The sequence below is a fragment of the Centropristis striata genome, chromosome 23 (genome assembly GCF_030273125.1).
Source record: "Centropristis striata isolate RG_2023a ecotype Rhode Island chromosome 23, C.striata_1.0, whole genome shotgun sequence".
In the NCBI taxonomy this organism is placed as follows: Eukaryota; Metazoa; Chordata; class Actinopteri; order Perciformes; family Serranidae; genus Centropristis; species Centropristis striata.
Window position 1 is genome coordinate 14867958 of NC_081539.1, and position 16233 is coordinate 14884190.

The window sequence follows — 16233 nt, forward strand, 5'->3', positions numbered from 1 at the left end:
TTGGATAGATTATATACCAATATTTAGAGAAAATAAATTTTAGAAAGCTACAGCTTCACCCCGGCACTTGAGCAGAGCTCATGAATTAAAATATGAAAGAAGAAACTTTAAAAAACCCAGTAAGCACTGTCCATCCCAGTTCTGTCCCGAGGCAAAGAAAGGTTATCAGCTTGGATCTCCTCTGGTGTATTTTAGAATTTCCAATTTTCCATTCACCTACAATCACCTCTGTTTTGCCCTGAGAACCTGAATTAAAAGCCAGCAAGGAGCTGAGCAAGAGCCAAGTGAGAGTGAGGCGCTCATTCAGATCACATATACATACGCTCACCAGGATCCTCTTCTCCACAGTCCCGCTGTGCCGTTTCTATTTGGATAAAAGTGAGCTGTTGCAGAATAACAAGTGGAACAACAACAGAGTCACACAGTCGGTGACGCCTCAGACAGGAAGAGTCTGAGTCCCACTTTGTTGTGAAGATAAGAGAGACAAGGCAGTGTGGGACATCTGGTCTTTCTAAACTAAATGTCTCAACCACATGCACTGCAACCATTACACAAAGTCTTTTTTATTTTTTACCAGAGGCTAGTGTCAGCAAACTAGGGATGGCTTTGTTGCATGTGAACTCGTCTGCTAAATTAGAACGTGAAATAGAGAAATCAAGGTATGCACAATATATTATTAAAATCACAAGTGTCTGTATTTGGCCACATATTCCATTTGTCATATTGTGGCGTGTGCTGACAAAGTGTATTATATCACTGTACATGCATGATGAGGCTGCTTGTTGAATCTATTTCTGTAAAACTCAGTAGCTAAAGCACAGGTTTGCCTTGCCAGAGGCATCTGGTTCTAATCCTAAGTCAGTTTAGCCAAGCCGAATTTTCATGCATGCTGTCTTCCCCTGAAAGCATGGATGGATGTGCTCCTTTGAACAGGAGGCTCACTCCTGGCTCCAAAATGTGCATGCTGGCAATGGCTCCATAGAGTGATGGGACACGCCAACTCCTGTTTATGAAATGACCTCCAGTAGTCGGGCAATGATGATCATACAAATGAATTATCAAAACTGAAAACACCTCCTCCTTCTCATTTTTTCCTTTTCTGTATGTGTTAGTCTATGCAGGCATGTGTGTGTTTGTGAACATGTGTGTGTCTGTAGCCAACTGTTAGCAAATAGCAAATATGCACCACCTGAATATGTTAAGCTTTTTTGTCAAAGTGCTGAGCTTGACGCTGTGTATCACAAATCAAGGGCTTATTTATTTTCAATTTTATCATCCAAGGCTTCTGTGGAAGAAAACATGCACACATTGAAAAAAACACTGACACAATTACACATGATGAAACATTCAAAATCCACTACTTTTATGTCTGTTTTGTAGGTATGAATACAAGTATGAATTTTCAAAAACAAGTGCCTCTGAAGGAGGTAAATGTCCACTTTTTTTCCTCTCTTTTCAACATGAAAAATGGAAACAGATGGATGGCTAACAATACATTTTTGCAAACACTTTGCATTTCCTGAGCTGGGTCACCACACAGAACAAGACTCAAGAGGGGCAAAGGGTGAATAATCAACCATCCTCTGGCAATCTGCAGAGCGGTGAGAAGTCATTAGAATAAGAGAATCCTGCAGAACATCAATGGCTCGAGTCGACCACCAAGTCATGCAATAAATACATGAAAGAAATGCTAAAAAATTACCAGCACTGTCGGTTATTTTACCATATCTAATAAGGTTTCTGTTTCTGTCTATATTCCATGCATTTTATTTACCACAGAATATTGTTTCACTAGAACCACCATTGCAACTAGTGGTCTCATTTTCTTTTCACATAGATTTCTGTTTCTTCATCATAATATTATATTACTCTGTTCACCTTAATAATGTAGTATATTAAAATGTCTTTTTTTTTTTTTTTACTATTGAGAATTACTTATACTTACGGAAAAAAAATACTTGCTCATAAACCATGTCATTTGAGGTCTGTAAGTTTTTAATATACAGTAAAATATAATGTAAAAGTACAAATCAAGGTAAAAGCTTGAGGTCAGGTAGAGACCAGGTAGGTCTTGTCTCACAGATAGTAGCCTGAATTGTATAGAAAAAAATATTTTTTATAGTATTCTATTGTATTCTTTTGTAATATTTTTAGTTGTATGAAAAACGATATATCTCGAAAATGTCAACTTTCCATGAGCTAAAACACCCATTGTCAACTTTGCAACAATGCATTTTTTAAAAATATAGTCCAATGGGGTTTTTTTTAAGCGAATGCCAGCAGCATGGCTCTAGGAATGGCAATGTTTATCTTATGTCCTATCTAAAAACTGGATAGATTAGTATGGATAAAAACATAACTTTGGTGATCCCCTGACTTTTCCTCTAGCACTATTTGTGTTTTTCAGTGAAACTCAAAAGAAATTGCCATGGAATTGAGTGATCCTACATCCTGCCCCATCCACTTCCCTTCAGCAAGGCTTACTTCCTTTATTTACATTATCTCTGTTTGCCCCTGAAGTAACTTTTTTGGTGGTATTTATTAGGATATACATGACTAACATCCCAACAGGAAGTACTGTAGTCCTTGCTACATCGCCTGATACACAGGAATACACTCAGCAGCAGCTTAACAGAACCAGCGTTAGCATGGTCCCTTTTATTCAAGCTTGTCTGAACCTTCTACCCTTTCACAGTGTGTTTTGACTTCATAAATCTCGTGGCTCGTGTCTCGTGGCTTAAAAATCTTCAGTTCAGTGTTCAGTTGAACTAAAAGACACTCTAAGGAGTCGGCTGTTCATTTTGATTGCCCCTTGCTAACTAGCTAGCTAGCTAGCGCAGTATTATTCTGGCTCCCAATCCATTTAGTTCATACATTGGTTGCGAAAAATCAATATGATGAAGGCCAAAATGCTGGATTTGAGGCCAATGTTTGACGTCACAGTGACTACGTCCACCATTTTTTATACAGTCGATGGTCTAACTAAGCAACAGCAACTACAGGGTGCAGGACTTTGGATCAGTCAGTCGGCACATACATTCATGTCCCCGTCAGGATGATGTGTAATAACTTTATTGACCCCCTAACTTTTCGTTCATCATTATGTTTGTTTTTTTGTTGTTTATGACCAAACACCTGCATCAGCTGCAAATGTTAGCATGCTAACACACTAAACAAAGGTGAACATGATAAATGTTGAACCTGCTAAACATCAGCGTGGGTAGCATTGTCTTTCTGTGCATTACCATTAAGCAATGCTAAATTTAGCATGAAGAATCTTAGCCTAATTTAATGGTTAATTTAGCCCAAGAATAGGATCATTTTCTTAACCTTTCAGTTTTTCTGAAACCAAATCTGGAGATACATGGTTTTCACTGAACAGTGATGTTAGATTGATAATACTTTGATCTCCAACAGGAGGTCACTTACATATAGCACAACAATTTCCTAAGGATCAGTTTCTCATGCTTGATTCCTCACATTACAATATATTACACAACAGAATAAAGTACTGATTCTACAGTGTTGAACACATTTGGTGGAAAGTGGCAATTTGTGCAGGGAACGGGGGAATCGTATAAAAAACATCATTAGACCAAATGAAGCATACATTTTTTGTGTGCTATACCCATTAAGGGATATTTGTATTCGTTAACATTAGCATCTCTTACTCCCATAACCCCCCTACTTTAATATAATGCCACAAGTTATACTTGAAAACATGCATTGTCTCTGCACTTTTGCTTCTTTATACAATAAAGCTGTCTTTTATTTTCCATTTGGTTCCTGTTAACCTATCATAAATCTCTTTTTGTGATAGTGCTTCGAATAGCTTTACTCCAGTTCACATATATTCTGTATCTTTTTATTTATCTGAGTGAGATGTGATTATTCATGGCTGCAGTTTCTCAATAATGCATCTATTCAAAGATGATGGAAATAATAACTTGTTCTGCTGTTTCCTGCCTTATAAAAGACATGAGAGTGTGTAGGTGTATGTGCAAAGAGAATTGCTGTATATATAGCAGGCATCACAGGAGAGATTGCACATTTATCTCAAAGTGTGCATGACTAAATGGCATGTGAAGCCGTAGAGTTCATGTCTACCTCGCTATAAGGTGGAGGTCTCTATTCTTTTTCTGTAATCAAATCCATTTTCTCTTTTTGTGTGAAATGTAATCTGTGATGTTACGTATTTTGTTGTCTAGTTTACAAAAGAGTCCACAGTTTGTTCTTGGCTTATTGATTATGAGGTTAATTTTGTGCAGTTCTAAAATATTTTTCATGAATATTTCTTTCAGCTTTACTTTGAAATTATTCCCAGCAGCTTCACATATGATGATGAAACTGTTTACGAGAGCATTAACATAGCTTCCTCCCTAATAAGCCTGAAACGTCAGAAGGAAAGCAACAAGTAGACAGCAACGTATCCACTACTGCTGCAAAACAACCAATTTATTCCCTCTCTTTGTAGAGACAGTAGCTCAGACACCCGTCTCAGTCCAGCTGTGAGGTTACCTCAGCATGGTAATAAACAGAACAAAACATAAATAAAAACAACACATTTATAAAGACAGTTTTTCAGACATAGTCTCTGGGTCTCATCTATCTGAAGGATGACTGAGTGGCGGATACAGACAGCTTAGTCCTTTACTGTCTGGAAGAGTAACACTGTGAGGTGCATGCTGGTGTAGTGTGTTTGCTGAGCGTGGCCGAGTGGCTCAGCGCTGCCTGGAGAAGAGGTTCCTCAGGGCATTGTTGTAGTTCTTATTAAAGGCGGTGTATATGAGCGGGTTAAAGAACGAGTTGGAGTATCCCAGCCACAGGAAGATGCTCTTCCAGATGGGCGGGATGTCACAGGAGCACAGCGGGACGATGAGCTCGGTGATGAAGAAGGGAATCCAGCAAAGTACAAACACGCCGATCAAAATGCCTACCATCAGCGCCGCCTTTTTCTCCTTCTGCTCGCGCCATGTGTCCCCGTCTGTCTGGAAGGTCACGGTGGCGTGGCGCACGGTAAACACCATCTGTGGCTGATGCGCTTCGTCCTTTACCTGGGAGGGAGCCGAACAGAAATTAAATCAGTTATTCCATTGATTTGTTAATAAATCAGACAAACCTGGTGGGAATTAGAAAAAGCAATATCTCTAACAATAAACACATTTTGGTTGCTCAACAAAAGATGCATTATAGGCAGAAAAGAAGTGTGAATCAACAGGTGGATCAGCAAGCCAGAGCTTATTCTTTCATTTCACACACACACACACACACACACACACACACCACAAACAGCATAAAGCCAGAGCAATGACTTAATCTGCATTTCCCAGCAGCCCATTTTGTGCCATTTTACACACACTGTGCAGCTGGGAAAAAGGAAAAGGAAAATGTCAACATTAATCTGCTGACTTTCTCTTCTTGCATTTGTTGCCTGCTACAGCTCAAGGCTGACTTTATTTTTTGTTTATCAGGTGAAGTTGCCCGGGTCGTTCAGCAAGCCCAACAGCTTTTATAAAGTCAAACCATTCCCTTTAAATGTGTCGGAAGTAAAGCGCACAGACTAACACTCTAAACTGTTGTGTTCTGCTCAACATTTAAACGAGAACCTGCACCCCAGATGGAGAAACTTGTTCACTCTGCAGTAAATGTAGTTGAATCAATACGGGTCAGTGGGGCTTATAACTGATAAGATGGATGGAGCAAGTCCATTTACAGCAGAGGCCAGAGGTTAAAAGCATAGTGCTGTTTGGAAGAAGTTTTCAAAGTCAGCGGATGGTTGAGGACACCTCAACATTAGATGGTGCAAGAGCGAAAATGGCCTGAAGATCCTACTTCTAACAGCAGGTCACTGATGAGGTTATAACTCACCTTAAATGACTCACTTAAAACAAAATCTAGCTTCCGCTCGTTAAACAAATTGCCAAATTATTCTTTCCAGAAACCTTAGAGCTGAGTTTTTATAAAGCAGTCATCAGACTCTTTAGAAACTTGGTCCCCCAACTCATATGACCACATACAATTCAAACCAGAAGTTTATATACACTATATAAAAAGACACAATCTTTTTTTTTCTCACTGTCTGACATTAAATCAGGTTAAACTTTTTCTGTTTTAGGTCAATTAGGATTACCAAAATTATTTCTATTTGCTAAATGCCAGAATAATGAGAGAGATAATTTTTAGACAATGTTTTTATTACTTCTGTATTACTTTTTTAAAATCTCTTTTATATAGTGTATGTCAACTTCTGGTTTCAACTGTAGGTTGTTTCTCTAATAAGACCACCACCTTTGGACAAAGAGGCTACCTGTTTCCCTTTAATTCCAGTTTTTCTGCTTAGCTAATTATCTCATGACTCTAAATGAATGCTGATTATTAGCAGAAGGGCTGAGAACCATCTCTAGTCAAAGTGAGTCTACATACTCTGTAACTGATGCTTTCTTTTCTCTTCTGATTACAGCCTCCCTTCTACAGATATTGATAAATGTCTTTTTTTATCTAGTTAAGAAGTTTTCATTTACCCCTTTTAATATTTTAAAAGGCTATAAGTGTTCAGGAAAGAAAGATAAATGTACCGTTGAAGGCCGGGCAAATCAGTCAAGAAGACAGCATTGAGTTATTTGTGAATCTAGGCCAGGAATCCGTGCTCCTTACCTATCAATACACTCTATTTCTGGTGGCATGTGTATCCGAGTGTGTATGTCTTAATGTCTCTGAGTGGGTGGATGAGTGCAGGTTTATTATCTTGGATGTGGATGCCATCGCTCATATCGCAACTCCGCGCAGACACTTTGCAGGGCTCGGTGCCTCGACTCTTGGATGTACGCTGGGAAATGATGAGAATAAACCCTGGCTGGGTAATGAGACACGCATAATGCAACCATAAGCTGCGGGTATGTCTGTGGAAAGCAAAATGACTAATAAAACATATTCGATTTAATTGATATATCTTCGAGAGCGATTGCCTGTGTAATGAATCTTGACATGGTCTTGGTCTACCAAAGCAATAAAAGACGGGGCTTAATTTATTTTACAATTGGTCCTCCTTGACCATGAGCTCCTAATTTCAGGCCAACTGATGTCACACTTGCATAACTAAGGGGTGTCTTGAGGATTTGGGGGAAAACTCAAAGTGCATGCATTACATAAATGAAAAGGAAGTCCTTTAGTGTGTATTGTCTGAAACATTTCTCCCTTCTGTGATCATTTCTAAGTTGCCAGTTCAATTTTCATGGGGAAAATTTGCCTGATTAAATGTTTGCGGAATAGATGCAGACCTTTGTGTCTGCTGATTAGAGAAATACCAAAGCCAGGAAGGTGCAGTGGCCTATTAAAGATGCTAGAGGTGGTATTTATAGCCTCCTACCTTCTGCCTACGCACATTAACAACCTGGTGGTGATGAGCAGGATTGTTGCAATTATTTGTCCGTATGCTCATGCATCAGATACTTATGTTTCCCTGATTGCTGTTGAATAGCTCATCAGCGGGGATGATAAATAATTGCACAGCAGGTCATATTTGTGGGTTAGGGGCATCAGCCAGATGAGGAGAGGAAGGAAAAATATTCATAATGGATATACGAGGGGTATCGAATAAAATGCTGGCCAATACACTTTGATGTTTGTTTTGATGAACATGTGCTTCATTAAAGCCTAAATCCTTATTCCGCTCAACTAACTTTGCTGACTCATGTTCAGCCCGTCACAGTTAGTTTATCTGCTTATTCAAGCTCTCTGTTTCAAGGAGAGTCCATCTGCATTTTTTGCCCAATACCTTTACATCACAAGTGTGTGTTAAGTCCATTTCTCTCACTCTGCACACAACCAAAGCCCTGATATTATACTGGCTCTCAGCTCCCTTTCATAGCCCCTACGCTCCCAGTTGCGGCTCTCCTGGATGAAGGATGCCTCTCCGTGTCTTTGCATCTCTGCCTCTGATGAGGGCTTTATCTGGCCACTTAGGGACCAGATTATATTCGAGTGAATGGAGTGTGGTTCTGATCTTTCGTCCCATGAGTGGCTCTGTGGGGCTTATACTGGTAGGAGTCGTCAGCGTTGCATTAATGCTAATGGTCGTTTCGTGAGTTTTAACAGCACGCTCTGGTGGGTCATGAGGACTAGATGTTGCGTGATCAATGTCATAATACCTGCAAAAGCCTTTCTCGGACTCACTTGTGTATTGTGTAGCTGAATTATCACTAGCTATCTGATTAGGAATGCCCGATCTTGCAAATGTGGTTTTTTAGTGACTTAAACAACCTACTCTGTTGTGGTTGTAGGCAGGTGCAAGATTTCCGAGTAAAATGACTAATAGTGTGATGTCACAATGTAGTGATTGCCTCTAGACTCACATATGTCTGTGGCTATCTATTATCGTTCCAGCAGAGGAGTAGTGGCTCTTTGAGCTGTGTACACTTGTTTTCTGAACCCAAGTGGAGTGTGTCCTATATTTATTTATTCTGTCCAATGCTCTGCATTGCCCTGGTTTCTCTTACTTACTGCTCCTCGGTAAAAGTTTTCCTCAGTCTCTTTACTTGTAGAGACTTCTCTTACTTACTTGGAGGAACATTTTCTCCCCCAAATTTGCTACACACTGCTAGACTCTAATACTGGGCTTTTGCCTGTGGCATTATGCCTCTCCTTCCCACATAGGCAGCATTTGTTGTCCCTGAAGTAAACTTGCACTCCTCCATCACTTTTCTCCTTGGCTGGCCATCGTCTACCTTATTTTGATGGTGGCCGCTGTGGCAGCTCTTGCATGCTGAAAGCTGCTGGTGGCTCCTGCTGGCTTTTCTACTGGGCAGTTTCCAATGTAACTGGAGCTGTAGTCTTCTCATTCAGGGCTTAAAAATATTGTTTCATTGTTGTATAAATACGTGTGCTAATCTTGATTTCACTGCCTTTCTCCTGGCCATCTAAATTAAGTTTTTAAGTTTTCTGGTGGTAACCACCATAAGATGTTTGAACTTTAAGTTTCTGCAAACCCCAGATATGTTGTTATTAAACATATTCGGCACCTTTGCATCTGAATGAGACACCCCAGGTTTTCAGACTCCGGAGACCGTGGTTAGATTGTGTGTGAAAATGCAGTAAGTTACATTACAGGAGTACTCATTTTAACCCAAATCGCAATCTTTTCCTAAAGTTAACCAAGTTGTTTTGCTTGAATACACAACATTAACCACATGTTTAAAACTGTGACACAGTGCAACAAAAACTGGCACCAAGGGGTCCTGAAGGGAAGTGATTGAGAAATGGGTTACAGCAGTTCAGAAACATCACGATTCCATGTATCTGTGGTTTGCAGAAATTTACAACACCAGCATTTTATTCTGGTGTCTGGGTTGCGTCAGGTGTCTCTCTCGGAACACACAACTGCTGACCAACACAGCTTATTTATACTCAGAAAATGTGGTTTATTACCTCCAAAACAGCATCTCAACATGAGTGATATATTACATGCTGTCACCCAAAATGCTGGCTCGCATACAGCTTATTCTCTCCCTCTGATTAATTTCAATGAGTGTCCATCCATTACCCAATACCCTAACAAGTGATAAAGATAAAGAGTTATTTTAAGAAAATGTATCAAAAAAAAAGAAAAAGAATAATCACCTCAGCCATGGGTGTTATTGTGTTGGTTTTGCGGGAGCCAATCCGAAACTTGGCAGCCTTGTAGATCTTCCAGTACACAAACAGCACCACACAAAGTGGCAGGTAAAATGCTCCGAAGGTGGAGAAGATCGTGTAGGACGGCTCCTGGCTCACCTGGCACTTCATCCCCTCTGTGTAGGTCTCCCCCCAGCCAAAAAGAGGCGATAGAGAAATTATAGAGGACAGCAGCCACGTGAGTGCGATCATCACATTGGAGATCTTTTTGCGCGTCTTGAGCGTGTACTCGAGGTGCCTGGTGATGGACCAGTAGCGGTCCAGCGCAATGGCCGTCACGTTCCAGATGCTGGCCGTGCAGCAGAGCACGTCGAAGGAGATCCACACCTGGCACAGCACGCGGCCCAGTTTCCACAGCCTGCCATTCAGCTCGTGGACGAGGCTCAGCGGCATGACCAGGGCGGCCACCATCACGTCAGAGATGGCCATGGAAGCCACAAGGTTGTGGGGCACCCGGTGGAACGTCCTCACCCTCAGGATGGTCACCAGAACCAGCAAGTTCCACACGAAGGTAGCCACCACCAGCATTGCCAGTAATGTGAGAGTGAGTACGCTGAAAACAGAAAAAGGCCGGTAGATGTTTCCCCCGGAGTCATGGCCGTCCAAAGCTCCACTGGAGTTGGCTGTCAGTATGCTGCTGTTGGGGTACGTCATGGTAGCTGCTCACGGCCCCGCAGCCAAGGGCCAAGATGATTCAGAGACAGTTTTTGCAGGCAGTTGATGCATTCTGCAGTGGGGAGAGAGAACAGGAAGAAATTATTTGAATTTGAATGTCATACATAGTCTGTATTTTGTAAACCTTTAGTATCAGTGTTTAAATTCAACAATATATGCTAAAGGTTAATGCAATACTCACAAAAATAGTAGGTTTTTACGGCTGGCTTTGCAACATTGCGTAAAAGCAGTAGTGTACATCACTGTGTCGTTCAAAAGAGAGGTACTTTAGTGATTTTGCTCACAATAGTTAAAAGCACTTGAGTTTCTAACAGCTGTCAAGCAACCTGCCTACAACTTTCAAGTGCAATTTCATCTGCTGTTAAAAAGGCTCAAAAGTACTCTGGAACATCTCGGGGTCTAGAAAAGACCATAAATATTCAGTTTCATCATCCCACTGCTGTCCTTTGATTTGCATCAAAGTCAGACCTCTGGTGCAAAATGAACAGTTTTAAGTGGAGTCTTTTGTTGTACACTCATTCTGGAATATCTCACTCTCGTACCCAATAGAGAGATCCCTCTGTTCAACATGGTGGAGTTGTATGTTTTAAGTGGTTGCGGAGTGCAGCATCTATTTTCACTTTAAATGAGAGAGTGTGCTGGAGAGCCACTCTGTATTAACATAGGATTGTCTTAGTTTCAGATTCACAAAAGAACAGATTTGACATGCCAGCTCTATCAATACATCCGCAGGAGAGGCTCAGCAAGTTGGAAAGTCTACACAATGTTCAACAGTGCAGAAACAATGAATCTCATATCAACAACCATGCATACTGTCTGTTAGCTGGAGTTTTGTATCAATCTTTAAAACGTACAACTGCTATATACAATCAATCATCAAACTTTAAACAATGTTAATGAATAGACCAACTAAGTAGGACAATTGCACAATTAAACTATTTCAGTATCACAATTTCAGTGACTATTTTTATTTCAGATTTTAATGAAAAATACACAGAATGATTCATCTAACATTAAAAATCCGTAATTTTTGCTCCAGAATACATTGTTATGATAACTCAGATGCCTCTGAATCACAGAAGCATCGTTTTCAGCAGCATCACTGGGGGCAATAACGATTTCATGCATCATGTTTTGGAAATCATATTCAGATGTGCCTGATTTAACAATCTCATAGGATGTTAATTTCAATCACTAATTATAATTTCTTATTTATAAATCAGTTTTAACAACCAACAACCTGCTCTTGTTTCTAACAACCCTCCCAGGCAGTTTAAAAGTTCATACTGCAGTTTCTTACCTTGACTCAGTGCATTAACCACATCGACTTTTGTCTTTTAAGGTGCAGTTTTACCCACAGTCATGAATATTAAATACAATGATTAATTTTGTATGTCTCTTCCTTGTGACACCGTAATGAAGGGAACTAGATGAGTTGCTCAGGTTTTTCCCAGGCCTCTGGGCACACGCAAGTGTCCATAATGAGTGCAGCTAAATATAATTTAGTTGAAATAATTGTCCCTAATTGAGTCAGATTTGAATTGCAGGATTTAATCAATAGGATCATATTCTTGTGGCTGTTTGTCTTATAATATCATTACTTTTGGTTGTACTACTGAAGCATTAATCTGATGGATGAATAAATCAATCGAATGTTGCTTGAATTTTAAAGTGTTGCAAGAAAATCAGCAGGAAAAAAATATGACAGTTCCTTATTAAATGCTTAATTAATATATGTTTTTACACTCAGTGGGCTGTGTTGGTGTGTTCTGCTTGTTATCAATCATTGAGCCTCATCAATAAGGCCCGATAGGTACTAACAATATCAGCCATGTCCCCGTCTGTATTTATGTGACATGTGACACTGTCTCTTAGCATCACAACCCATGCCCTTCTAATCAAAGGGACCAACCAAGCACACGGATAGGCCCTCTGCTCTCTCTTCTCCCTGCGCCTATTAACAAGCCTAATAGCCATGAAATTGGACAACCGTTATGAAGGGAACAGGCAATCAAACATGCCTGTTCCCTCCCTCAAACGGCGGCTGTCACTCACTCTCTGAAAGACAGGCACACAAGACTGAAAAGACGCATGCAAATGTATACATGCATATGTGAGGGAAGTGAGGGGCGAGACACTGACTGACAGACAGGAAGACAGGAATCATGTTCACTGACGTCAAAGGATAACAACTGAATACATTTAAGCCTATGGTGTTTTTTAGACAGCTGTGTGGGTAAAGTGTCAATTCAGGTCAGTCACTGTCTCGAGCCTTGCAAGTGCCAGCCGGTTCACTGGGCGTATTTGCTCGAGAGCCTTATGGGGATTTTAGTTAACTGTGAGAAATTAAACAGGGACAGAGGGTGATTAACATCTCATTACCTACGATAAGGTGGGAAGGTTTTACTTTTTAATGCAGGTTGGAGGAAAGACGTGAAAATGATCATTATAAGAAAAAAGATGTCATGTTGCCTACAGAGCTGAAGCAGGGGGATATTTCCAGACCACATATATTTCAATATTATTAAAACAAATGAGCATATCCCATATCTTTAGAGCTTCTTTGCAAGAAGGCCACACTGCATCGAGTGCTGCGGAAATCAAAATGTTGGACACAAACTTAGATTAATGTGTTTTGCATATTTCTGAAATTAAGTTTTCTTCGTTGCAAAAGAATAGTCATTTGCAAGTCCTAAATATAGTTTGTGTTTCTGGTTATGATTCATTTTTAGCCTCTATGCAATCAGCCTGTTAATAAAAATATTTTTTAACAAAACATTAAAGGCTGCCAGCTTCAGATTCAGGTAAAAAGTACTTATACATCTCAATTCTAAGTCATCTTTGTGTTCAAACACACAACCTTGTGATTGTAAAAAGCAGCCAGCGAGTGAATGGCATTCTCTTTGTGTTGAGCTCTTCATTCTGCACCGGTTGTGTGCTCATTTGTTACACGATTTTCACCAAGGAGAGTTCATCCTCGGCTTCAGAGGGCTGACATTTGCAACTGAAAGGAAAGGGAAGGTATGTAGATGTGTCCTCTGGCTTGGGTCATATTTAAAAAAAACAACCATAAAGCAGCCTATTAAGCAAACCTTTAACTTGAATCCTTTTGTGTATTCAGCAGCACTTTTTCTTTGTTTTGGTGGAAACAATATAAGCATGCAAAAAACACATTAACACGTGCATCATTTATTGAAATCCACAGCTTTTGAGATACTTCCTTACTACCAGCATAATAACTTTAACAGAATTATTAAGGATTCCCTGCAGGGCTCATGTGTCCCATGAGGTTTCCAGCCTGCACTTGACTCTGGTTATAGATGATCATCAACCAAGACACTTGTTACACAAGATCTCAACAACACAGCTTCACTTTTGAATTTAAAAGAACAAAAAGAAAAAGCGGCTCCTTGTTCGAAAAATAAAACTGGAATCGTAATCGGATAAATAACTCACCCCATTAACAGTTCGGCATAAAACAGTCCTGCAGGAGAAAATCTCTGCTCCATCGATATTCACTTTGCTGTTGTGTTCGCGGAGTGATTGAACCGCCTGGCTCTGTGTTGATGACAGCAGAAACACACCTCGCACTGAGGATACAGAGCCGCTGGAATGAACCACGCAGCAGCGGTCGGAAGGGGGAACTGAGTCCAATTCAAGTGATAAACACTGCGTTTTCGAGCTATGTGGGAGACTTTGCGTGTGCGTTTTTTGGCGTGCACTGCGCGCGAGCAACAGCTGTCTTTTCAGAGGCATGCGGTGTGGAGGAAGACGATGCCTCTATTGTCAGACTGTTGCTGCTCACAAAACATTCCCTCTGTCTAATTAGTCTTATTCTGCAGTGATCAGAGGTTGCTTGAGGAGACGCGGATCCTGCTGCTTTATGATGGATGATACTTCCACGCGACCAACCAACCTTGTAACTCCCATGGCATTTATCTCGTGTCCTGCAGATTAATGCGCATTTCGCGCAATACAAATGTCACGGTTTTGTCAGGAGCGCAGCTCTGTGCAACTTGTAATGAACTTTCTCCCTATTGTGGCACATTTGAAATTTCCAGTGGGACACTTCCTTTGTCCTGAGAAAATCTCCCAGGGTGATTAATTTAATTAAATCATCAAAGTCTGCACAGGATTCCTTCTGCAACAACACTCTGCTTACAGGAACAGAACACTCTGTGACTGTTGAAAACAAAACTATCTCATTAATGGTAATTACCCTCCTCGGCAACAGACCTGTAGCTATATAAAGAGCAGGAGTGGATAGGAGTGAGGTTGATCCATAACAACATCTAGAATTTCTATCAGACTTCATCATGTCAGACTGGTGCTGTGAGCAGTGGCGGACTCAGGCTGTCTGAGGGGCAGCACATAAATAAATAGACACCAAAGTGCAGAATGTTGTCATGCATTTATGGTGAAACCGTTCCACACAAGTGTTTCATTATGTGTATATTAAATCTTGCGAAATACTACTCAGTGCAACAGTTATATGTCACTGAATTGCATCATCTCCACTGGAAGGCACCCTTCCCCTTACACCACGCCTTCTCCATCGTAAGGGCACCTATTAGTGCACTGCATTACGTTTTCTCCACTGGAAGAGCACCCTAGTGGGCACTTAACAAGTTCCTCAACTGTAGGGATCTCTTGAGGGCACTGCATTATGTTTTCTCTATTTTTGGGGCATCCATTACTACATTGCATCACATTTTCTCCACTTGAAGACTCTTGAGGGCACTGCACTGCATCATTTTTTCTCTATTTTGAAGGCATTTTTTTCTACACTGCATCATGTTTTTTCCACTGGAACAGCATCACTGAGAGCCCTTCATCTTCACCTTTTCTACATTTTAAGGAGATTTGTCTCACAAGTAAGGTCACCATAGAATAAACATCATATTTTCTTCACTGGAAGGTCACCCTAGAGGGCAATTTATGAAGTTCTTTAATTAGAAGGCTGTCTTGAGCGCACTGCACCATGTTTTCTCTATTTTAAGGTGAACCAATTACTGCATTGCATCACATTTTCTCCACTTAAGGCTCTCTTGAGGGCACTGCATCATGTTTCTCCACTAGAGGTGCACCCTGAAGGGCACCTCATTGTGTTTTCTCAATTTTAAGGAGTCCCATTAGTGCACTGCACTGTGTTTTCCCCTGAGAAGTGGGCCGTTAAGTGAAAATCATCATATTTTCTTCACTGGAAGGGTAACCTCAAAGGCACTTCAACAAGTTCCTCAACTGAAAGGCTTTCTTAAAGCCATTACACCACATTTTCTCCATTTTAAGGAGTCCCAATAGTGCACTGCACAATTTTTTTCCCTAGAAGAGTGCTGTAGAGCGAATTTCATCATATTTTATTCACTTGAAGGGGGCACCCTAGAGAGTAATTGATTGCCTTTCCTCCACTGGAGGCACACTCTAGGGGGCACTGCATTGCGTTCTTTTTAAGGAGACCCATTGCTGCACTGCATCACGGTTTCTCCTATGGAAGGGCACCCTGGAGGGAACTTTATCACATTTTCATGCACTTTTGGCTGCTGTAGATAAAACATGTTAATTAGTTTGATCTACCAACGGGGCATCAAAGAGGACACTTATGCAGCATGTTTTTCCAGTCCGCTAGTGACTGTGAAGCTAACTGACATCCAGCTGTCCTTTAATATAATAAAGAAAAAGTGCAGAGCAATGCCCATAAACTGGCTGTTTATTATCACAGACTGACCATAAATCCCCACTGTAACTAATGATAAATGAGAACCCATATAGAAGATGTGGTTTTGGACCATAGCCAACGCCATGGGAGACTTGTTCATTACCATCATAGAAAAAAAAACCTGTTTGTGGCAGCACAACCTGCATCAAGTCCCATGCTAAAACACTGCATGT

At 40.7% G+C, this 16233-nt stretch overlaps 1 protein-coding gene across 2 annotated transcripts; it reads right to left on the reverse strand.

Moving 5' to 3' along the window:
* Nucleotides 1–1295: 1295 nt before the first annotated feature.
* Nucleotides 1296–14245, reverse strand: htr5ab (5-hydroxytryptamine (serotonin) receptor 5A, genome duplicate b). Of its 2 annotated transcripts, XM_059326493.1 has the most exons (4): nt 13801–13834; nt 10526–10586; nt 9616–10396; nt 1296–5054 (listed from the first exon to the last, which is right to left on the reverse strand). In XM_059326493.1, the coding sequence occupies exons 3-4, from the start codon at nt 10321–10323 to the stop codon at nt 4722–4724; spliced, it is 1041 nt and encodes a 346-aa protein (XP_059182476.1). In that variant the 5' UTR covers nt 10324–10396; nt 10526–10586; nt 13801–13834; the 3' UTR covers nt 1296–4721. The 2 variants fall into 2 exon arrangements, with proteins under 2 accessions (XP_059182476.1, XP_059182475.1); XM_059326492.1 differs by lacking the exon at nt 10526–10586 and having other exon boundaries at nt 13801–14245.
* Between the last annotated feature and the right edge of the window lie 1988 nt (nt 14246–16233).

Bases quoted from the DNA above. Each gene is read 5' to 3' on its own strand.
- htr5ab (XM_059326492.1), bottom strand. From the start codon at position 10,323: ATGACGTACCCCAACAGCAGCATACTGACAGCCAACTCCAGTGGAGCT. The intron at 5,055-9,615 runs GTGATTATTCTT...GCTCCCTCCCAG, and splicing joins CAATAACACCCATGGCTGAG to GTAAAGGACGAAGCGCATCA.